The sequence below is a fragment of the Podarcis vaucheri genome, assembly GCF_965113315.1.
Source record: "Podarcis vaucheri genome assembly, chromosome: 2".
Taxonomy (NCBI): domain Eukaryota; kingdom Metazoa; phylum Chordata; class Lepidosauria; order Squamata; family Lacertidae; genus Podarcis; species Podarcis vaucheri.
Genome location: NC_138760.1, coordinates 55,372,121 through 55,395,966, shown reverse-complemented (window position 1 = coordinate 55,395,966; position 23,846 = coordinate 55,372,121). Strand labels below are relative to the sequence as shown.

General features: G+C 48.7%; 2 protein-coding genes across 17 annotated transcripts in view; one reads left to right on the top strand and one right to left on the bottom strand.

The window, feature by feature from the left end:
• SH3TC2 (SH3 domain and tetratricopeptide repeats 2) overlaps nt 1-23,846 on the bottom strand; it is a 350,436-nt gene that overhangs the window by 142,453 nt on the left and 184,137 nt on the right. The gene's annotated exons all lie outside the window — the stretch shown is intronic.
• The window catches only part of ABLIM3 (actin binding LIM protein family member 3), a 158,412-nt gene that overhangs the window by 75,139 nt on the left and 59,427 nt on the right, over nt 1-23,846 (top strand). For 15 of the 16 annotated variants that reach the window (XM_082213032.1, XM_082213043.1, XM_082213046.1 and 12 more), the window contains one exon: nt 23,316-23,456. In XM_082213032.1, coding sequence (XP_082069158.1) covers nt 23,316-23,456 — 141 coding nt within the window. The remainder of the gene's footprint in view (nt 1-23,315; nt 23,457-23,846) is intronic. The other variant, XM_082213040.1, reaches the window with a different exon arrangement.

Genomic DNA, 23,846 nt, shown 5'->3' with positions numbered 1-23,846 from the left:
TCTCATGCATGTGTGGTGTGTGGAGAGGTCACTATTCCTAACACAGGGCGAGCAAATTATGCAGCAGGCTTCATCAGTGAGGGAGAGTCGGTGTTGTTGTTTAAAAGAAAAACTTGGAAATTTTTAACCCTTCTTCTACCTAGAAGCATAAATAAACAATGACATGCTTTTAACAGGAAAGGAGAAACTGCACAGAACAGGATCTTCTGGTCCCTCAGGTTACGTCAGGCTTATTTTTGCCCTCCTAGATTCACAGCAGCATTAAGTGATGATATTACATCATCTCCATCTAGACTAAACTGTTTTGGTCCTGCAGGGCAGCCCACAGGGTGAGACCACAAGGTGGGCCAGAACTTGCAGCACCATAGAGAGATCCAAGTGCATAAATTGCTCCAACAAAGGTCAAAAACAAACGGAGTCCTTTTCAGTCTCTGTCCCCAGCCCACGTTCTCCTTGTGGAGAAGTTAGTTTCTTAAAGGGCCAACTCTTTGGTCTGAAGATGAGCACTTCTCGAATGCTCCATGGCCTCCTGCCTGGTGCATATCCTGCTCTGCTGGAAGATGCTTGTGAGGGTCCTCACTTTGGCTCTGCAAGTCCTGGTACCATAGGAGGTGGTTTGGTGGGCTCCTGTCCACTAGCCTCAAGCTCAATGATCTCCTGATCTTCAGCCTTTGGAAGAAGAGCATGCTGGGAAAATGTGACCAGAAAAGCCAGATTCCTGTGCTGTTATTAGGTGCATTTATTAAATGCTTTCTACACACATACACAAAATGCCTCAAAGTGACTTACAAAACCACAAAACACACAAAAGCTGACAAACATTTTTTATTTCTTTAATGCAATAAAGCAAGCTAGCTAGTAGTCAACTAAGTTTTAATCATAGTTGACCTATTGGCATTTATGGGCCTAATGTAGTTGCAACTAATTTCAGTTGGTTTACTCTGAGTAAAACCTAGCTGAAGACCACCCACTACAACTAAAATATAACTAAAGGCCGTACAAAGGACAACTCCTCCTGCAACCTGAACCACCTCAGTAGTTGCCACCAGCCATTATATGCGGTTAACAGATATACCGGAAAGAAGAGGGATGTGTGATGAAGAAAATTGGTGGCTTTGCAAGGGTAATGAGGGCCTGAGGGACAACTTGAGACACCGGGTTCAAATGAGGGACATATCTGACAACCAGGGACACTCGGGGAAGTCTGCTGTCTGTTTCATGTTCACCCACATTAAAATTTACCAGCGTTCTCTTTCCTTCTCTGGGGATAAACAGTCCGTAGCCATCCTGATTTCATTGGAGGCCTCTGCCTTTGGCTGTCTCGCCACATCCCTCCTTTGCTGCTATTGGATATGTGACAATGCCTGCGCTGGCATCCGGCACTTTGGCTGCACCCGTGGCCTCTCCAACAGCATCCCTCCCCCATTGTTTGTTTTCCTTTGTCACACAGTGGGAGCTGACACAATGTGCTGGTGACAGCTATGGTGTCTGACAGCGGAAGGCAGGTGGAAGCAGTAACTGCTTGTGATCTAATTAGGGGATGCCGAGGGCCAGATATGAAGCAGCAGCACAGAAGTGCCAGCTTCTCTCCCTGCCTCCCCCCCCCCCCAGATCCGCAGATGGCCCTAATGGGTGAGGTGTGAGGAGAAACTTAGCTTGGCGTTGTTGAAGGTTTGTGTTCACTAATGCATTTTCTTCAAAGCTGTTTCTAATTTCACCCAGCGCTGAAACTCAAAAGATGTAAGTGCCCAAACGAACCTTTTCCAGGGCCATTAGGTCTCCCCTTTTAAGAAGCTTTTATCACTACTCGGCCTGTTTGGGTTCACACTAACCTAGTCAGATGAACTGCTTCCAGTTCTCTCACACAAAAATCTATTTGCCACCACGTCCTGAGGTCCCTTAAAGCCATGCTCCCAGTTCTCCTGTTCTGTCCTGTGTCCTCACTTCCTTTGCCACTGTCGATATGTTTGAAGTTGAATCCAGATACCATGCTTTAACAAGGAAAGCAACGTCATGAAAAGAGCTAGGGAAAGGCCCCATCAAAGTATTGATCCACATGGCCAGTTACCTTCAGGCATGTTGGGGATCCCCGAGTCATGATATAGAGTTACCTCCTGGAAGGGGTGCGGGTGATATTCCTAGTCCCCAGACTGAAGGCAGACTATTTATTTGGTTGGTTGGCATCTATCTGTCTCAGGAAACAATGGAAGAGAGTGTCTTGCGTTGTTTGTTTATTGCATTTATATATCACCTTGTCCTCCAAGGAGCTCAAGATGGTCACATGCTTTTCCAACTCTCTCTCCTATTTTATCCTCACAACAACCCTGTGAGGTGGGGTAAGGTTGCGAGACAGTGACTGGCCCAAGGTCACATAGGAAGCTCCATGGCTGAGTAGGGATGCAAACCCGGGTCTCCCAGGTCCTAGTCCAACGCTCTGACCATTACATCACACTGGCTCTCTTACAACAGCTGCTTAGAAAGTTGGAAGGAGTTTGAGGGATGCATCACTTCTTGTAACCCGTGCATTTAATAAGTTCATTTCTTCTTGTCAACTCTGGGACAGGTTTTTTTTGTTTGTTTTGTTTTTTAAAAAAAAATGCAAGACCTGTTTTATGGAGAAAGTGAGATGATTGTACAAGCAGCCATCTCTCTTTCAATCTGCCTTTGACTCTTTGCAGATGAGAAAATGTCTTCTCCATTGTTCCTGCTCTGTTTAGCAACGCATATATTTTGCCATGCCAATAAAGTAACAATGGTGGGCTAGACCTGATGTTAGATTGTTGTACAGTGGAACTGTGGGTTCCCCTTCCAAGTCTTCCTTCTGAATGAGCACAACTTATGGGGTAGCTCAGTAGCTCAGTGGTACAACATTTGTCTTGCTTGCAGAAGGTCCCAGGTTCAAGCCCTGGCAGGTAGGGCTGGGAATGACCTCCATCGAAATCCTGGAGAACTATTACCTGTCAGTGTAGACAACAGTGGGGTAGATAGGCCAATGACCTTACTCAGTAAAAGGCAGCTTCTTATATTCCATGCAAATGTTGGAAGTGTGTGTGTGTGTGTGTGTGTGTGTGTGTGTGTTATTTGGATGGTTGGAGAGATTTCTGAGCAGCTGAGACTAGAGGAGTGCCAGAAAGAAATCCCTGCAGCTGTTCCCCTGCTGGAGCCCTGAGTCAGTCAGCACCATGAGTCTGGCTGCACTGGCTTGATGGCAGCTTTTTCTCTGCTGGCTGTGAATTAGCCCTTTCCTGCATGCGCACAGAACCCTCCAAGGCTAGATTCTCAGCTGGTTAAGCCAGCTATGTGCCGGCTGCTGATGCCCTTTCCAGCCTCTCTCTTCTTGGCAGCAGGCTGCTGTGTGAGTAACATTCACCTTTGTCTGGTGTTTGCACATCCCCACACATGAGTGCAGACATATCGGCTGGAGGCTGCCTGCTCTGGGGACCATCTGCTGCTTCGTAGATTGAGACTGACATGTGGGAGTCTTCTGCTGTCAGTGAAGACAATCTTATTGATGGATAAAAGGGAGAAGGGTTTGCATTATCTCTGTTCAGCAGTGCATTTGATACCCACTGCAAATAAGGCATTGGTATCCGGCCCAAGAGCATCCAAGAGTGACTACACATATCTTTGTACAGATTTCTTCCTGCACTTGTTTCTGGCCCTAGATGCACACACACGTGTGCAAATCTCAACAATAGCTTTGATTGTCTGTGAACAGTGGTCTGCTCTGCACTGACTAGTCCAGGGCTGTAGAGTCCTCTATAGAGAGATGTTTTAGAAGTATGCCCTTCCCTTTAAACAGGAAGCTCTCACACAGGAAATGAGGATTGGACCAGAAGAGAACAAGAGACCCATTCAGATATTCAGAATTGGAAAGTTAATGGATTGGGGATGGAGGATGGCAAGCTCTGCCCCATGACCTGTATGTGCTCTGTTAGCTGCCTGTGGAAGGGTCCTACATATACTGCTCTGGTGTTGCAAGACAGGATAGATAATCAGAGAGTCTTGTTCAATAATGTTATATTTGTGTTTGAAGTAAGGAAATGTGAAAAGCAGTTGCAAGCAACCATCTAGATGACAAGCGTGTATTTTGCCGCACATGCATGTGCCAGAAAGCTGCTTTTTGGGAATCCTGTAGATGTGCAGCACTTCTTTATGACCCATGTATGTGTTTCACACTCCCCCCCCCTTTAAGGGAACATTTTCTGCAAGGAAAATGTAACATGAAATAGCCTTGAGCGCATCCTTCTTGCCATCTGTGTAGCAGAATAAAACAACAGAGGCAATCAGAGGCAATTCCTCAGCTGGATTGCTGATTTGCCAAATCTTAAGTGTGTGTGTGTGTGTGTGTGTGTGTGTGTGTGTATTTGCGTGACACTTTAAAACTTTTGTAACAAATAAGAGTGACTTGAGTAGCATAGGATAACCAGATCTTCATTCCATTCAGTTATTGTTCCTTGGTTCTCTCGGTGTGCCCACGTTCTATTTTGTTTGCCTTCTGGTTTAACTTACAGAATGTCTAAAATTAATTTTGGAATTGGCACATGCACCACTTGCTGCAGTTTTCAGTTTCTGTCTCTTCTTCCTGTTTCTTATAGGTTACTGATATGCACCAACATGTAGGCACCTTGAGTAAATCAGTACAGAAAATATCCTTGATGTGATTGCAGCAGACTTAGTTTTTGGAACTGTGATTTAATCAGGGTGCATATGAAGCTGTGTGGAAGGCAGGAGTAACCAATGTGGAGCCCCTGCCAATGTGGCCCATAGCCAGGGATTGTGGTCCACAACATCTGTCAGGCACCATATTGGCCACCCTTGCTGTAATGAAATAATAATAATAAAAAGATGGGAACTGGGAACTGACAAGACAATCCTATATTCCAAAATAAGTCCCATTGAATTCAATGAGGCTTACTTCCACTTAAGTGGGTCAGAATGAAGCCTGAAGTAAACTGTCCACATATAGCTCTGCAAAAATAAAAATAAAAATGGAAGAGTGATAGGATCAGGTAACTTGGACACTACCAAATCCAGGGAGAAATTTGTCCTTGTTTGTTTTCTCAGTTTTCCACCAGCCAACTACAGACTAACTAGCTCAGCTACAGGCTAACTGAACTAAGAAAATCTTGCTTTCTTCCAGCACACACATGCTTCTGATATTCTCTCTCTGTTGCCCCAGATTTGTCTTGAACCTTTATCCTCTGGATCACCTTATGCTTCTTGTCCTGACAGCCCCAGTTGCCTTGGATAACTGAGCTGCATTCAGATAGCACTATATTGCAGATATTTCCTTCCGAGATAATTTCCATGATTTATGTGATCCATGCTGTAAAGACAAGTTCTAGAAGTTTAGTGGAATCTAGCAGAAGTTTGGTGCTTATTTCCATGTTACTTACTTCCAGAAAAATTCATTTGCAACCCCGTTACCCTGGAAAATTGGTGGAGTTTTGCACTGTAATTTCATGTGACAAAATTGGGGTCAGTATTCCAGCATAAAGTTATTTCCATCCATTTAAAACATAGTACGACAAGACAGTATATTGATCAAAAAGCCACTGTTCCATAAGGCAACAGGTCATGTGACAGAAAGGATTGTTATAATCTTGGAAACAACACTAGTATTATAATGAGGAAAACAAGCACAATTATCTCCACTTCTGAATGCAGCCTTTGTCTTTTAAAAAAATGCAGGCCAAAGAAGAAACACATTCACTAGGCTAGCTATGAAGCTTTTTCATATCCATAATGATCATGTTCTTGAGGACAAATTTTATCCTTTCAACCAGATGGAAACAGTTTTAGATATACACTTACTACTCTTGAGAGTCCCATGGACTGCAAGAAGATCAAACCTATCCATTCTTAAGGAAATCAGCCCTGAGTGCTCACTGGAAGGGCAGATCGTGAAGCTGAGGCTCCAATACTTTGGCCACCTCATGAGAAGAGAAAACTCCCAGGAAAAGACCCTGATGTTGGGAAAGATGGAGGGCACAGGGAGAAAGGGATGACAGAGGATGAGATGGCTGGACAGTGTTTGACCAAATTGCAGGAGGCAGTGGAAGACAGGAGTGCCTGGCGTGCTCTGGTCCATGGGGTCACAAAGAGTCGGACACAACTAAACCACTAAACAACAATGACAACACATGCAAAGCTTCTTCTTTCACATGTAGCACTTGGCAAAGACACACAAAGATGAGTGCATGCATTTTGGATACTCCTGATAAGCTGCAAGAAATTGCACATCATTGAAACTGGAGTGAGGTGAATTTTCATCAGTCACCATGGAGATATCTGGGAAGGAAGGGGATCTTCACAATCAAGCTCCCACCTGTTCAGAAAGAGGCTCTGTAATCAGCGCTCATTAGCAATCTCCAGCTCTATAGCATTTCTAATGTGCTTATCAGCAGGACATTAATGTGCTAGACATCTGATCCAAGTTCATCGCCCAAACTCCGTCACAGCTATGCACTCCTTTAATTAAGATCTGGATTTATAGGCAATCTCACCTGTGCACAGAGCCTTTCTGTTCCATTGACTAGAATGACTCAAGTTCTGACTAAGGCAGAACTTAGCCAACCTCACACAAGGATGAAGTTACAAGAAAGTGACTGCAGTTTTGTCTCTTGGTATTGACTCCCTAGCAATGGTTTACAATCTGGAACTTGCACGTGGCTGGCCATATGGCTAACAAGATCAAACACTTTACAAAGGCAGACTGGAAACAGGGAGCTGAAGTTGTGGGGCTGCAATATGCTCTAAATTAGTTTTACTTCCTTCTCTCACCCATTTTAACTATCTCTGCGCATAATCCTCTTTAGAGCCATTGTCTTTTTAGAGATGGTTTGCTTTCAGGATCCAATTGGACATAGTTATCTAGAAAAATTGCATCTCTCCTAGTGGATTTTTATGAACTGTCTGTGGGCTCTACTATATCACAGTGTTTATCTCCTCACCTTTAAGTCCCTATTATAGGATCAAAGTAACTCATCATGCTAACAGCTGCTGTAATTTCTTAATCTATAGCAAGCAACCATAAGAACACCAGATTCAATGCACTATTTAAATCAGCCAACAGTTATCTAAATATTTAGACACAATAGGCTAGAAAGCATTCGTACAACGCAGTAAAATAGAGACAAGATTCGTTATAGTTTTATAATAGGATTTCAAATCCTTAAACCATATGACCATTCCAGATATTATACTGCCAAACAGAATGAAATGTTGCTGGCCAAGTTTTACATGCAGGGGCTTAACAAATGTTCGTTGTCAGCAAAAGAAAATGGAACAGCTAACAGGTAAAATAGGGGAAACAAGAAGGAGGCCTTTCAATGAATGGAGAGACGTCTGCACACCAGACATAGCTAGATTGCAGCAGGCAGAGCAATTCTAAATATGGGAAGCCAGCATTAGTTACCAGACCCGCCATGTCCCTATTTTCCAGGGACTGTCCTGGACTTTCAGGAGCCATCTCAATTTCTGATTTGATCCCAGAATGTCCCACTTTTCCTTAGGATGTCCCTGTTTTTGTGAGTGAAATGTTGGAGGGAATGGAATAGGATGTCCTTATTTTTATTGGAGATATGTATGAGTTACACCCACAGAATTAAGCTGGCATAAAGAGCCCCTCGGGAGATAAATGGCAGATGAGCTGGCCCCAGCCAGGTGCAGGGGAAAGAATCAGCAAAACACAGAGAGCTAGCTCCACGCTGGTATTACTATGGGAGCTATGGCCACCAGCACAGGGGAGACTTCCTAAAGGTTGTTATGGGGTGCATATGAACCAAGAGACCACTCAGGAATAACTTGTGGGAAACAGCTCCAAATCACTCCCGCAAGGGGCAGTGCACGCACAAGGTCCCTTCCAGCCCTCACCACAGCAGCCAATCAGCAAGCGCATGCCACACACCACAGGCTTACCCACCACACACTCTGCCAGTCACACAGTCACATGCAGCAACACAACCAGATAAACAAACTAACGTGGAACATGCCACACATTGCACAACTCGCAAGCATCCCAACCCATTCCCCAAGACTTTTGATGGCACAAGATCTGCTGGGATTGCCTGAGTTTGCTACACCCTGGATGAGCGAGTTATGCTGTCTTATCTCCAGCTGAATTAGGGTTAGGGACTTATGCTGGCATAGCCTGGCTGAACAGCCAGCTAAACTGGAGATTAGCCAGATCCTAACTTGCTGATTCCGGCAGATCCAGGGTTAGGATTGTGCCCTAGGTGATCAATTATATAAATGCTGTAGTATGGGCCTCTTTTATTGTTTTGAGGCTCAGGCAAAACAGAGAAGACTGACCTATTTACGTAATTCCTCTGCTGCTGGAAGGGTGGCAGCTAATTACAGCTTGTAGGCAAGTGCATCCACCTACACTTGCATTCCTGGGGAGATTCCAGTGGCGTGAGGAGGGAAAGCCCTTCATAGATACCTCAGCAGTGTGGTTCTCCAGCCATGCTCACACTTGGGAGCCAGTTGCTGTAGTTCTGCATATATTAGGGGAAAGGCTGTGGGTGTTAGACTCGTAGAGCTATAGCTTAGTGGTTGAGCACAGGCTTTGCTAATTTCAATCCCTGGCATCTCCAGATGGGGCTAGGATTGTCTCCCGATTGAAACACCAGGGAGCCACTGCCAGTTATCATAACAGACCATCCTGGAGTAGATAGACTAATGGTCTGATTACTATGCCCCTCCTTTAACTTTCTTCTTTAAATAACTAGCCACGTAGTTTAAGCAGGTCTTCCAGAGCAGATGATCAAACAGCCTTTGAAATGCAGAGACCAACTAACCCAGGAGGTTTGGCTGGTTATGAGAAAATAACTGATTCCCCCTCCCCTTTAATTTCTTGGAAGTCCTACCTGGAAATATGGCAGTCCCACTTAGTGAGGGTGGCTGGCAGCTGGCAGAGCTGTCCTATGTACTACTCAAGAGTTGTACCCAAGGGCAAAAACTCTACCTGCCTGGAGGAGCCATGCCTCTGTAAAACCTACAGTGCAATTTATTCCCTGGCCTTGGCAACTGCCACACAGTGTGGATTTTTCTGAGAGGATGATTTACAGGCCAATTACTGCAGGAAATGTGCAGAGATTAATGTGATTAATCATTCGTTTGTTCCCATCATCACATGAAAGGAGTGGGAGGAGCAGTTGCAAAGGTGGGTAGTCTGCATGGGGAGCGAAGTGCTTGCCCAATGAGCCAATTTTTGAAGAGAGGCTGTCAAATCAAATGCCGCCTTGCGATTATACTGCCAGCCTCTAGCTGGTATACAAGCACCATGCACACTGACTAGGATGCACTGCCATGCTCCGCTGTATACATTCATCCAGCCATACATGCCGCAGATGCTGCCGCCAAGATCCCCACATCTTCTGTACGCCACTATGGTCCCATCCATCGAAACATGTCAGCTCCTTTCACCCTCCAGCCACGCGGTAAAGCTGCCACGCATCACCTACACCCAATGCGCTAAATGCTTGCCGGTACACGAAGACTGCTTTGCATTCCTATCACATCCTTCACCTGTGCCTCCTCAAAGCACTTCGCAAAAATTAATTACAGGTAGTTAATTAGATCAAGCTGTTCTGTACCCCTGTGAGAGCAGATAACTCAAAGATGCCAACACGTCACCCAGGGACGGAATTATAAAGCGGGTGCTTGCACTGGGAGGCTTGCAGTGATGTGTTCTTAATGGTGATCTATAACTTCCAGTTTGCATTAGTCCAGAGCACGGGACACGGCTGTTACGTGTGGCAGTGGTCAAGTAGAAAGTGGGCAATGGCTGGAAGTCAAAAGGACCAATGGGGATGTGGTCATAATATCAGGCATTGGTTTCTTCCTCTTCCTTGGACCCCACCCTCCATCTGCTGCAGCTACGTGTTGTCTTCAGCAGGGCTTAACATACTTACACCCACACGTCTGCATTGCATCCAGCTCAGGACATGCAGTCATAAGCTAGATTCTAGCTAAATGATGCAACTCGACCCCTCCCATCCATCCAGTATACTAGTTATTATGGTCACTTCCACACTCTTACACCACTCTAACAGCCTTAGCTTTCATCAAAGAATCCTGGGTTCTGTTGTTGGTTAAGAGTGTTGGGAATTATAGCTTTGGGGGGGGTCTTTTAACAATTTTCAACACCCTTTCCAAACTACAGGTCCCAGGAACCTTTGGGGGGAAGCCATAACTGTTAAAGTGGTGTGAGAATGTTTTAATGTATGGTGTAGATGTGGTCTATAGTCTGTTTTTGGCCGGATCCCTTAAACTACCTTGTGCGCACTCTTTTGATTACACTTTTGCACCAGTTAAAACATTGAGAAAGGTAGTCAGGGTTTGCTTTTGTCATAACCACAAGTAAGTCTATAGATCCCTCCTCATGAGAACCACTTCTGTCTGCTGCTATGGTGGTTTGTAGATACTTTATATCGCGCATTTAGGAAATTCTCATGCACGACATTTATACTAGATTTAGCAACTTAAGTCAGCTGTCATGCCTCTAGGTCAGTAAACAGACAGGATTATGTTAGACACTTCCTTCATTTCAGAACTCAAATCTACTGCCTCTGGCACTCTGGGTACCATTCCACATGCCGTACTCTGTGATTCTAAACTTAATAGCTCACAGCTCCATGCATTATGGTTGCTGCATGAAATGCTGGAATTATACCACTGTCTTCTGCAAGAAACATGTCTAAGTGGAGATGCCACAAACACATCTTTAAACACCCATGTATATGCATCTTGGATACCTGGCTGGTGTCAGGGTTTGCAAATGCAGGTGCATGAGTGTTTGAAGGTGTGTGTGTGTGTATGAGAGAGAGAGAGAGAGAGAGAGAGAGAGAGAGAGAGAGAGAGAGAGAGAGGTGGGGAGAGACAGAGACAGAAAAAGGGAGATTCCGCCCTGGTTTTCTACCTCTTTTTTCCAAAGAGGTAGCTGTATTCAGTCTGTTGTATCAAAATATAGGAACATAAGAACTCAATTGCATTAGACTATTGGCCCATCCAGCTCAGTATTGTCTACACATTGACTGGCAGTAGCTCTCCAGGATTTCAGACACAGGGTCTCTCCCAACCCTACCTGGAAATGCAAGTGATTGAATTTTGGACCATCTGCATAATAATAATGCAAAGCAGATGTTCTAACACTGATCTATGGTCCACAGAGAGTATAACACCACCATAATTCTTGACACAGAGTGCCTACAGAACGCTCTCCTTTTTGAAATGCAACATCCCATTTTACCAAAGAAATATTGTTCATGAATGCAACAGTAAATTACCACATGGACACCCACAGCTGCAGGTTAATGAGCACAGCAAGATAAAGAACCCTCAGGCTATTTTACCACAAGTGCTAAACCCCTCAAAGTCCAATATTTGTGATATCTGTTCTGCCTTTTTGCATTATAAAGTGTCTATAATCAAGACACTTGCCATTTACCTGGGGTGGGAGGTAGGGAGGTGACAGTGTAGGGCCATTAGTTCTGACTCAGTACTTTTCTGCATGTATAATAATCCTTTTCATCGCCCCAACAGTCTCCTTCTCCCAATGGCCTCTGTGTTTAATTGACACAGATTGCTCCTCCACCAATCACAGCTGCCTTTGGCAGAACACAGCAGGTATTAGCCAAGAAGGAGTCAAGGAGATAAGAGCTCAGAGAATGCAGCAGGGCTTGCTGGGAAGATCCCTGATCAAGTACGCAGGAATAACACCATGATGATAAGCAAAATGGAAATGTCATCTTTGATGGCCAAGTGACGGCTAGAGACCTTCAGCTTTAGCTTGTCTCCTCCGAAAGCAAAGGCTCACAATCAAATTTTGCTACTGTTGTAGGGTCAGAGATGACGGGGGGGGGGGAGTGTGCCACCTGTAAAACTCATAACTGCTGCATATGTTGCACATGGCTTTTTCACTTGGCACTGAAAAATTCAGGCCAAATACAGGGCTCTGAGGCTCCCATGGAGAATGTGCCATCATTCATTGTCGCTGGGACCAAGCAACATTTCCAGCACAATCAATACAGTACAAAGTTTAATATAAGGGTATGGCAAAATAAAATATGCTATTGTCCCCTTGAGGTTTCCCTCCAGTTATTGAACATGTTTAGCTTTTGCACATGAAGAGAGAAACCAGCAAAAGCTAGAAGAGTATGTTACATTACATACACACAAGCTTCCTTGCGGCAGGTTATCCCTGGGCATCGCTTATGAAGATCAATGCCATCATGTTGGCGAGAGTACCCTCTATCCAATCTCTTCCCATTTTTGGTGGCTACTGATAGGTCCCTGGAAATTCACAATACATGGGCAACAATCCATGCAACAAGAAGCTGTTTGGGTGGCATCCCTACAGCACCTTGGATATGTGTTTTGGCCTTAAACAGAGCTGGCTCTCCCATTAGGCAGGCAGAGTGAGGCATATGCCTCAGGAGGCAAATTTTGGACATCATGGAAGGTCAGCAGTTTCTCAGTTATTTAATTTATTGCTTCATTTTTACTATCAGGCAGTAGTAGAGGTGCTTATGGGGTCTTCTGCAGAAGATACCTAAATACATTGGCTGGTCTTGGGGACTGTACACCCTGGTTTACAGGAGGATGCCTCTTACTGCTCTGCCTGAGACACTAAAACATCTTGGAGATATAACATCTCTGTGAGTAAACTGGAGGGACCATAGCCGAGTTGTCTTATGGAGCTCCTCTGTCTGCTGTTTTTCCCTCTGCCTACTCATCACTGAGAACATTGAGTGAAACAAGGGTTTGGAAATGCATCAAACTCCACTGGCTACTCTGCCCCAGCTACGACTCCCTGGAATTATACCAGAGAGAACAGTACTCCATGTATTCCTTTGCATTGGTGCAGAAAGAGCACCAATGCATTAATGATGATGAGATGAGGTGAACTTGGCTTTAATTTCTTGCTAAGTAAGCACGTCTCCTTCAGGCAGGAGTGAACCACTGAGAGATTAAGGCATTCCACTGGGCTTTTCCCTCCCCCCTGCCCCGTTCCTCTCGTTGCTGCAAGGTTCCTAATGCTACTTACATTATTACTGGATTATTTTGGCGTAATGAGCTTGGCCCTGATCGACTGTCCCTCTGCAAAGGAGCAAGGCAGTGCCTGTAATGCTCTTACATAGGGGCAAGGAGGATGGCAAACTCCTGGGAAACAATTGCAGAAAGAGGAAAACAATGCCAGTCACATAAATGAGGGGGAATTCCAACAAGAGCCTTGGGTTAATCAATCCTGAACTTGGAAATAACTTCTTTAATGCTGAGCAGAGATAAGAGAAAGCAGGAAAGTACAGATCCTGTGGTTAGATCTCACCAAGTTTCTTCTGCAGAAACAGGACTTTCTGTTGGGAGATAAGAGTCACAGCTACAGCCCTGCCATTTAATTGAAGTCTGCAGCCCATGCTTCTCCCCCCCCTCCCTGCACCCCCAATACCTCTCCTTATCATGCTCAGTCCTCTTATATTTTCAGGCACTGAGCTCACCAGCCTGGTGACAGGTTGCTATGGACACCGAGAAGTTTCCCTAGAGACCAGAAGCCCATAATAATTGAAGGCAAAATCATCCAGCGCAGATTTTTTGATTTTTTTGTATGAATGTTTGTTTAAATATTGATTAATTCCTTGACACCCCCCCCAAACCCCTCATCTTTGCTTGTAAAAGGATGTCTGGTGCTCTCTGGTTCTATCTGAATGTCTGGATGATTCTTTGTTCTCAGTGTGGAAAGTGGGCACTGGACAAGTAGTAGACTACTGTACTTTCTGGCCGCACTGAAATCCTGTACAAAATATGGTTGTGATATCCCATTTTGGTATTTTATTTATGTATTTATTTAGGAATTTATGTGCCACCTTCCAGAGCAGAGTTTTCTCCAGGTGGTTTATGTCAAAAACATTTGTACAGTACATAGGAACACAGGAAGTCTCCATATAATGAGTCAGACCATTGGTTCATCTATCTCAGTGTTATCTACACAAAGGGTAGCCAATGTGGTACCCTTCAGATGTTGTGGACTCTAGTTCTCATCAGCCTCAGCATCCCCCCCCCCCAAATGTTCTACTGATGAAAATCAGGATGTGCATCTTTTCGTGCTGCACTGCCATGCGAGCCAGCTGACTCAAGCGAGCACAGCACAGAAAGACATATGCAAGCGCCAGTGCCGACTGCAAGCACCAGCTCATCCTCCTCCCTGAGCTTGTCAGCAGTGGCAATGGTGGAGCGGGAAAACTGGACATTCCAGGGTCCCATCAGAAGCTAAGATGTCTTCTGTAATTCCAAGATGTCCTGGGAAAATCAGGACAGTTGAGGACTATGTGTTAGCCAGCATGGCTAGTTGACATGAGTGATGGGAAGTATTGTCCAACAACATTTGGAGGCCATTGAGTTGGCTAGTCCTGGTCTGCACTGACCAACAGAGTCTCCCCGGGGTATTAGGCAGCGGCCATTTCCAGCCCTACCTAGAGATATCAGGAATTGTACCTGGGACCCTCTGCATGCAAACTATGTGCTCTTTCACTGAGCTGCAGCTCTTCCACACCTTCTATCCCTATATTTATCCATCAGGCAAAATGATCCAAGGAACTTAAGAGTCTGAATTCCGAGAGAGGGGCCACTGAAAGGCTAGCAAGTAGTGGGTGTGAAAAGCGCAGCTTTGCATACTTTGGCTTTGTTTCAGCTGAGAAAGAAGGAGAAAAGACCTTCATGGAGGAAAGTGGGCTGTTAAGGAGGCATCTGAAGGGAGAGCGGTGGAGGGGGAGGTGACACCATGGGAATGTTCTGGGAGGGAGTTCTAGGGGAAAGGAAGAGGGAGCAAGAGAGAATGGACAGCAGAGTTGTGGAAGGAAGCAGGAGATGGTGGTTGGAGGAATAAAGATTAGAGCCAGGAACATGTCAGGAAACGAGAAGGACAGAAATAAATGGCTGCAGAGGCCTTTGTAGTTCAGGACCAGAAATTAGTGGTTGATGCAGAAAGAGATGCAAAGCCACTCAATTGATTTGTGGGTATGTCTGAGCTCATACTCTGAATGCTGTCTGTTTTAGGGGATCCATGGGGAAAAGATGCTTCTGTTGCAGGCATGTTGAATGAGCAATCACATCACAGTATTTTGTCAACGTTTACAGCGTTTTCCTATAGAAAGCACTTCTACTGCAATTGCTAGCGCTGTGTAGACTAGACTGTTGTGGGCACCTATGGGTTAATGCCCAATGACATTGCTGCACTCCCTACCCCACCCTCCTCAGTGCTGTTTGAGGAATTGTTGTTATATCTTTTCCCCTTAGTAGTCGCTTGCAGGCTATGCACTCTCCCTCTGTAGCACAGGAGTGCACATCTCACAGAGAGGGTGTTTGTGCATTGAATTTTGCAACTTTGTTTTATACTTGCAAAGTGCTTAGAAGTTACCTGGAAAATTAAGTAGGGTATAAATAAAGTCAAAATGTGCCAAATAATTTTTTTTTAAAGCTTACCTGTTTACAAGAAGGGAATCATCCCTGAGAGCAAAGTTAACCTCTACTACCATTACATGGCAAAAGATAGATATACTACTGGTACTGTATACTCCCTAATAAGAGCATGTGTCAGGGGTTCAGGAGCAGAGACGCAGAGAAGGGAGGAAGCAGAGAGCGAGGGGGAGGAATCCGAAGGGAAAATGAGTGATGATGACGACCCGAGATCTCCAAGCCTAAGCAGTGAGTCAGAGGACTCCCAAAAGGGAGCCCCAGTGAGCAGAGCAAGGGGGGGTTCCGGGGGGACACCCCAGGAGGAAGGGAACAGAGGAGATTCAGAGAGTAGCAGCTGGAAGTCGGGACCCACGCTCATAACTGAGGGCGGCAGCAGCTGGAAGTCGGGACCCACGCTCAAGACTGAGAGCAGCAGGGAGGAAGGTAGCCAGGCATCGGGTTCCGGAGGCTGTCAGCAGGAGGGAGGGCACGAGTCAGGGATGGTCACGCCCTCCTCAGAGAGCGAGGCAACGGTTAAGAGGAAAGTAGAGAGTTGGGCGCGCGCGCCAAGTTCAAATGCAGCGGAAGCTGGAGCAGTAAGCAGCCCGGAGAGTGAGCCAGGTCCCAAAGCCCGCCGCAAGGAGGCAGAAGGATCAGGGGGGTCAGCGTCAGAGGAGAGTAGAAGGGAGGAGGCCCAGGGGGGCAGAAGGACCCAGAGACGTAGGGAGAGGCGAAGGAGGTGGAGCAAGGCTAGGGTATTAAGCTGGTGTGCAAGAGGCGGGGACTCAGACGGGTCTTCGCCGACCTAGGGCAGAAGGTGTAGAGCTGCACGCTGCAGTTCGGAAATGAAACCTGTAACTTAATAAAGACTCTTATAAAGTGAACGCTGGCGGACTTGGTCCTATGTGAGCTGGGACTGGGTGGCAGCTCTGACAGTAAGACCCGTCTCTGAAAAGCTTCGGACACCTGATATCTCGCAGCGGAGAGAGAGGCAGCTGGAGGAGAGGATCGGTGTTTGGGAGCAAGCTCACGACGGTTAGCAGAGATGACGGAAGCAGAGACAGTTGCAGCGCTGCAACAGGCAGTTACCCAATTGAACGCGGAGGTACTGGCATCCAAGAAGAGGGAGGAGGATGCGGCAGCCGCCTACAGAGATCTCCACGCCAGGTTTGAAGCATGGGTTAAACACGGGCAGCCAGGACCCAGACCGGAGGGGGTTGGGTTGGCACGGAGAGCAGGAGGGCTTGTGGCTCACTTCGATGGGAATTTACAACAGTACCCCAATTTTCGAGCAGACGTAATGTGCGCACTGCAACTGCTGGCAAAAGACTTTAGAGATGAGGAAGAGAAAGTGGGGTTCATACTATCCCATTTGCATGGGGATGCTAAAGCGTGGCTACGCAATTTGTGGAGGGATAAAGATCCGGCGCTTCAGAATGCAGATGCCTTTATCAAAGCGATGGATGCGTGTTTTTTGTCTACTATTGATGTGGATCTTGCCCGACGGGAGATTCATGGACTAAAACAAGGGAGGGCAAGCGTCCGGCAGTACCACGCCCGCTTTTTTGCGCTGGTCAGTGCCTTAGAGTGGGACCGGGATTCGCCCCCTGTCAGAGACCTGTTCTGGGAGGGTCTAAGCTCTGCGGTCAAGGATGAAATTGCAAGGGGGGAGAGGCCCCGAAGCACGCAGGAGGTGGTCCAAAGGGCGCTGACTGTGGGGGTGAGGCTGGAAGAACGTCCATGGTGCAGAGATGAAGGACGTGGAGGGCGCGAAGCAGCGAGAAGTTTCTCTTTCGTTCCAAGAGAAGCAGCGCGTGCGCAATCCACACCTCCGCCTGGAGGGGGAGGGGAACCGATGGAGGTTGGAGGTGCAAGGGCTCAGTCAGCAGCCAGAGCCCAAGCACCGACAGCAGTGAAAGCGAAGCCTCCTAGAGGGAACAGGAAGTGTTACATCTGCGAGGATCCAGGCCATTTGGCGAAAGAGTGTCCCCGGAGGCTCCACAAGCACACTGCAGCCTCAGCAATGGTGACTGCAGCAACGCAGCAAGGAGAACCACAGCAGGGAAACGACGATGTCTGGCTGGAGACAGAGGCACTGGGGCCCAGCCAGACGCATCAGTGAAGCAGTCCCCAGCGATCTTGCAACCCACGGACCCCCTCCCACCCAAACCAGTAGTGCAGCTCACAGCATCTCTCCAGCTACCCGATGGCGTCACTATCGAAGTGCCGCTTTCTGTGGATTCTGGAAGCAACGCAGACTTTATAGCGCAGGATTTTGTGGAGCAGCACGCTATACAGCTACTGCCTGCCACTCTGCCCCTGCAAGTCGTCACAGTGGATGGCAGAGAGTTGCTAGGGGGGCAGGTGGTGAAGCAAACGCCACCGATGGTGATGCGCCTTGGCAACCACAGGGAAGTCATCAGTTTTAATGTCACCCAACTGTCGGACACGCCCATTGTGTTGGGCATGAGTTGGCTGGACAGGCACAGTCCGACACTGGCTTGGTACCAGAGACAGCTGATCTTCGGCTCCTCTTATTGCGCAGAACACTGCATCCTGCCCAGACAGGAGGGAGAGGAGGAGGAATCACAACTGCAGTTGGGAACGTTGCAAGCAGTCCCCCACAAATACGCAGACTTTCTGGAGGTCTTCTGCGAGAAAGAGGCTGACAAGCTACCACCGCACAGGCAATATGACTGCAAGATTGACCTCCTACCAGGGGCGACGCTGCCGAAAGGGAAGCTGTATTCCATGTCTGAGGACGAATTACAGGAACTCAAACAGTTCATAGATCACAATTTGCAGCGCGGTTTCATCCGGGAGTCCAGGGCAGTAGGGGGCAGTCCTGTTTTCTTCGTGAAGAAGAAAGACACGCCCCAAAAAAGACTGGTGGTGGATTTTCGCCTCTTAAACAAGATGACCAAGCCTTCTGATTTCCCCATGCCCAGGATTGACGACCTACTAGCGACGGTGCGCAAGGGACGCGTGTTCACCAAGTTGGACCTGCGAGGTGCGTACAATCTCATCCGCATGAGGGAGGGCGATGAGTGGAAGACTGCCATGTTCACGCCTCTGGGCACCTACGAATACAGAGTGATGCCGTTTGGATTGCAAAACGGTTCTCACTGTTTCCAAGCTTTCATGCATCATGTGTTGGCGGGACTCCTTTACAAGAAGTGCGTCTGCTTTCTGGATGACATCCTGATATTCTCCGAATCGCAGCAAGCCCATGACCAAGATGTTCGGGAGGTGCTGAAGAGGCTGCAGCAGCATAGACTGTACGCCAAACTGGAGAAGTGCCAGTTCGACACGACGGAGGTGGATTTCTTGGGTTACAAGTTGTCGGACAAGGGGCTAGCCATGGACAGCGCCAAGGTTCGTGCGGTGTTGGATTGGAAGAGCCCGCGCAACCGGAAGGAGGTCCAGCGGTTTGTCGGCTTCGCCAACTTCTATCGCAAGTTTATCAAGGGGTTCGCGATGCAGACGGCGGCCATTACGGACACGCTAAGCTCCAAGAAAAAGAAATTCATCTGGACGGAGCAGGCGGAGCAGTCCTTTCAGGCACTCAAGCGTCTCTTCGCGTCGGAAGAGCAACTGCTGCATATCGACCCCAGCAGACCGATGCGGGTAGAGACGGACGCGTCCGATAGAGCAGTGGGAGCTGTCCTGCTGCAAAGGGACCCACAGGGGGTCTGGAGGCCGGGAGCGTTCTACTCCAGAAAGCTCAGCAAGTCGGAGCAGAACTACACCATCTGGGACAGGGAGTTGCTGGCCATTCATGCAGCTTTCAAGGCGTGGAGGCACTTCCTGATCGGCGCCAAGCACACGGTGCAGGTCTGCACGGATCACAAGAATCTGGAGCACTGGCGCACGGCTCAGTTCCTGAACCAGAGGCAGATACGTTGGGCGGAGTTCTTTGCTAACTTCAATTTCCGAATAGAGTACGTCCCAGGCGACACCAACGTCATGGCGGATGCACTGTCCCGCAAACCGCAATACCTCGAAGAGGCGACGCCAGCGGCAGCCATGCACATCTTCGCGCCAACAGCGTGGGCGTGCGCTTCAGCCACAGTAGACCTGGATGCGGTGCGGCGGGCGTTGCAGGACGACTCCTTCGCGCAGGCGAAGATGGCAGAGGTGCACAAGGGCACGGCGAGGGGCGACGAGTTCCAGATACGAGACGGCTTGCTCTTACGTAAAGGGGCCATCTACGTGCCGGGAGACGAACTTCGCGCCAGGGTACTGCAGCAGCTGCACGACGCACCCACGGCCGGGCACTTTGGCACGGAAAAAACGGTGGAATTAGTCGCAAGGGACTTTTGGTGGCCCAGACTGAGAGGGGAAGTCGCGGACTACGTTGCGAGGTGCGACACCTGCCAGAGGGCCAAACCGGTGCACAAACCACCGGCGGGACTGCTGGAACCGCTGCAAACGCCGTTTGAACCGTGGGAGAGGGTGGCCCTGGACTTTGTTACGGATCTACCCAGCTCGAGAGGCAAGACAGCTGTACTAGTGGTGGTGGACTTGTTCACCAAGATGGCACATTTCATTCCGTGTGCGAAGGTGGCCACGGCGGAACAAACCGCCAAACTGTTCATAGATCACGTGTTCAAAGTGCATGGTCTGCCACGGTCTATCCTGTCCGACCGCGGGCGCCAGTTCGTCTCGAATTTCTGGCAGAAGCTGATGAGTTTTCTAAATGTCAAGGTCGATCTGGCATCAGCAAGACACCCGCAGACCAACGGGCAAGCAGAGAGGGTCAATGCCATCATGCAGCAGTACCTGAGATGCTATGCCAATCAACAACCTGCGACCTGGGTGGATTACCTGCCGCTCGCCGAGTTCGCTTACAACAACACGAAGCACGTGTCCACAGGGGTGACGCCGTTCTTCGCCAACAATGGGAGGAATCCCAGAACCTTCCCGGGACGGGAGAGAGTGGGGGACGGAGAACCACAGACGGCGGACGCGTTCGCGTCAGAGTTGCAGGCGGTACACGATCAACTCAGACGGCAGCTGGAGCTAGCTAAGCACGCCTACAAGGTGCAAGCTGACAAGCACAGGCGGGTTGGCGAAGAGATCCAAGTGGGAGACTGGGTCTGGTTGGCAGCCCACGCAGTGCCGACCAGGTCACTAGCCAAGAAGAAGTTGGGGCACAAGCAAATTGGTCCGTACCAAGTCGAAGCACAGATCAACCCGGTAGCCTTCCGACTGGCGCTGCCGGAGGGTTCCAGAATGCATCCGGTGTTCCACAGGTCGGTGCTCACTCCCTACAAGGCACCTCACAGATTCCAGGAACCAGGGACGGCACCGAGTCCGTTCCGGGAGCGGACGGAGACGCGAGGGGTGACGCAGCAAGACCCCATCAACGAGGTCACGGAGATTTTGGACTCCAGATGGGGGGAAGAGGGAGTCGAATACCTCCTAGCCAGAGAGGGCACCCGGGCCAGCGCCAATAGCTGGGTGCCAGACTACGCTTTGGAGGAACCCCTGCTCAAGGACGAGTTTCATGCCCTTTTCCCACACAGACCCATGCCAGCGAGCTTCTTCGACGACTGGCTGTTCACGCCCACACTTTCTTCCAGCACGTTCCATGGCTTCGACTCGGACGGGGAACCCGCACTGAGCACCCGTTCCCCAGAAGGATCGCCGGCGGGTTCGGCGTCAGACACCTCGTATTGGTGGGACGATCGACCGGAGGAGCAATGGCGCCGGAAGTGGCTGGAGATGCCAGGTCGAGCGACCGACGCAGAGACTGACATGGGCGTGTTCGGGGAGGACCTTGGGTTCGAGCACGGCGGTACAGAGATGGAAGCGGAACAGGTCAACGTCGGCGACCGCGAGGAGGAAGACTCGGAGGTCTTCAGTTGGCGGCCAACCACGGGGAGCGAACTGTATCCGGCATTCCCTCCCGTGATGATGGAGCACCCAGCACCCACACCTGAAAGCGGGGAGGGGGGAAGGGGGGGCTTCGAGGGGGGGATGGATGTCAGGGGTTCAGGAGCAGAGACGCAGAGAAGGGAGGAAGCAGAGAGCGAGGGGGAGGAATCCGAAGGGAAAATGAGTGATGATGACGACCCGAGATCTCCAAGCCTAAGCAGTGAGTCAGAGGACTCCCAAAAGGGAGCCCCAGTGAGCAGAGCAAGGGGGGGTTCCGGGGGGACACCCCAGGAGGAAGGGAACAGAGGAGATTCAGAGAGTAGCAGCTGGAAGTCGGGACCCACGCTCATAACTGAGGGCGGCAGCAGCTGGAAGTCGGGACCCACGCTCAAGACTGAGAGCAGCAGGGAGGAAGGTAGCCAGGCATCGGGTTCCGGAGGCTGTCAGCAGGAGGGAGGGCACGAGTCAGGGATGGTCACGCCCTCCTCAGAGAGCGAGGCAACGGTTAAGAGGAAAGTAGAGAGTTGGGCGCGCGCGCCAAGTTCAAATGCAGCGGAAGCTGGAGCAGTAAGCAGCCCGGAGAGTGAGCCAGGTCCCAAAGCCCGCCGCAAGGAGGCAGAAGGATCAGGGGGGTCAGCGTCAGAGGAGAGTAGAAGGGAGGAGGCCCAGGGGGGCAGAAGGACCCAGAGACGTAGGGAGAGGCGAAGGAGGTGGAGCAAGGCTAGGGTATTAAGCTGGTGTGCAAGAGGCGGGGACTCAGACGGGTCTTCGCCGACCTAGGGCAGAAGGTGTAGAGCTGCACGCTGCAGTTCGGAAATGAAACCTGTAACTTAATAAAGACTCTTATAAAGTGAACGCTGGCGGACTTGGTCCTATGTGAGCTGGGACTGGGTGGCAGCTCTGACAGCATGGTTTGGGGTTGTGGGAAGTTGGTTATGTTGACAGACCCTCCGTGGTCTGCAGAATACATAGTTTTGCTGAACAAGCATCAAAGAAAGAGAAACAGATGTAGAGAAAACTATTCCCTTTGCAAGGGCGCTCTGCAAGATTCAGAAGGGTTAGGAAGCCCTTATCTCTCAATCCATTCTCCAGGGGGTCTCGGCCCGTCTACTGCCTACTTTGAAAGAAGAAGAAGAAGAGTTTGGATTTGATATCCCGCCTTTCACTCCCTTTAAGGAGTCTCAAAGCGGCTAACATTCTCCTTTCCCTTCCTCCCCCACAACAAACACTCTGTGAGGTGAGTGGGGCTGAGAGACTTCAAGGAAGTGTGACTGGCCCAAGGTCACCCAGCAGCTGCATGTGGAGGAGTGGAGACGCGAACCCGGTTCCCCAGATTAGGAGTCTACCACTCTTAACCACTACACCACACTGGCTCTCAGGCTCAGAGACAGATAAATCAGAAGCTTCCCTGGAGAATTCTCAGGGTCTAGTAGTCAGACTAACCTTGACAAATCTGACCTTCACTTTTGATGTGAGAATTCCCCGGAGAACTCAGAATCTCTTCAGAAAGGCAGCCCTCTTCAAGAATGTCTAGATCCTATGGTCTTTCTTCCCCTGTCTCCACCCTCAAGCAGTGTTGCCTTAAACTGTGCACCATTATCAAGCATTTTACACACACACACATCCATTCATGAAGAGGTAGATGCGGGGGGGGGGTAAGAAAGAGCTCCACCCCAAGCTGCTTTACTGAATGTTGAAATTCTGACTGACTAGAGGTGCAGAGCTGAGGCCCATATTTTGCATAAGAATGGGAGAGAATTTTGATCTGTTTGCTTTTTAAAAAATGCAAATCCACTTAATTTGCACTTCCCGAAACAATATGTGAAATGAAACACCAACCTGCACTAGGCCCCATAGCTTGCACACTAAACTCTGCAAGGAAAGAAATCGGCTCATGTATTTATCTAAGCTGGCTGTTCTTGACTATCCGTCTTCCTGCATACTTGCTAACAAGCTTTGCCTTTTCTATTCCCCAGCAGTTCCTTTCCAGCAAAACCCGTACAACCCTGGGGGCCGTCCCACCATCATCCACTGTTATCGCTGCGGAGATACGTGTAAAGGGGAGGTGGTGCGTGTCCAGAGCAATCACTTCCACATCAGATGCTTCACCTGCCAAGGTAAGTGCTTTGGGGGATGACTAGCTGCCTTGTTCAAAAAGGACACAAAGGTTAGAGTCAGGCATTTCTCCCCATTCTAAAGGGTTAGCCCTTTGCCTTGTCACAAGCGAATGCAATGTTCAGTTTAGCATTTAAGAGGCACTAAACACTTGTCCAAAGCTTATGGATTCACTGTGTCCATTTACTGATTGTGACAATGAGGAAAGGCAAAGAACATACCCTCCAACAGTGGTAACCTGAGGTACCACTATGAGTTTATTTTTGTCCAAGGGAGAGTCTACAAGAGGTGATGGACTCTCCTTTCTTAGAGCTTTTTAAGCAGAGGTTGGGTCGCCATCTGTCATGGATGCGTTAGCTGAGATTCCTGCATTGCAGGGGGTTGGACTAGAT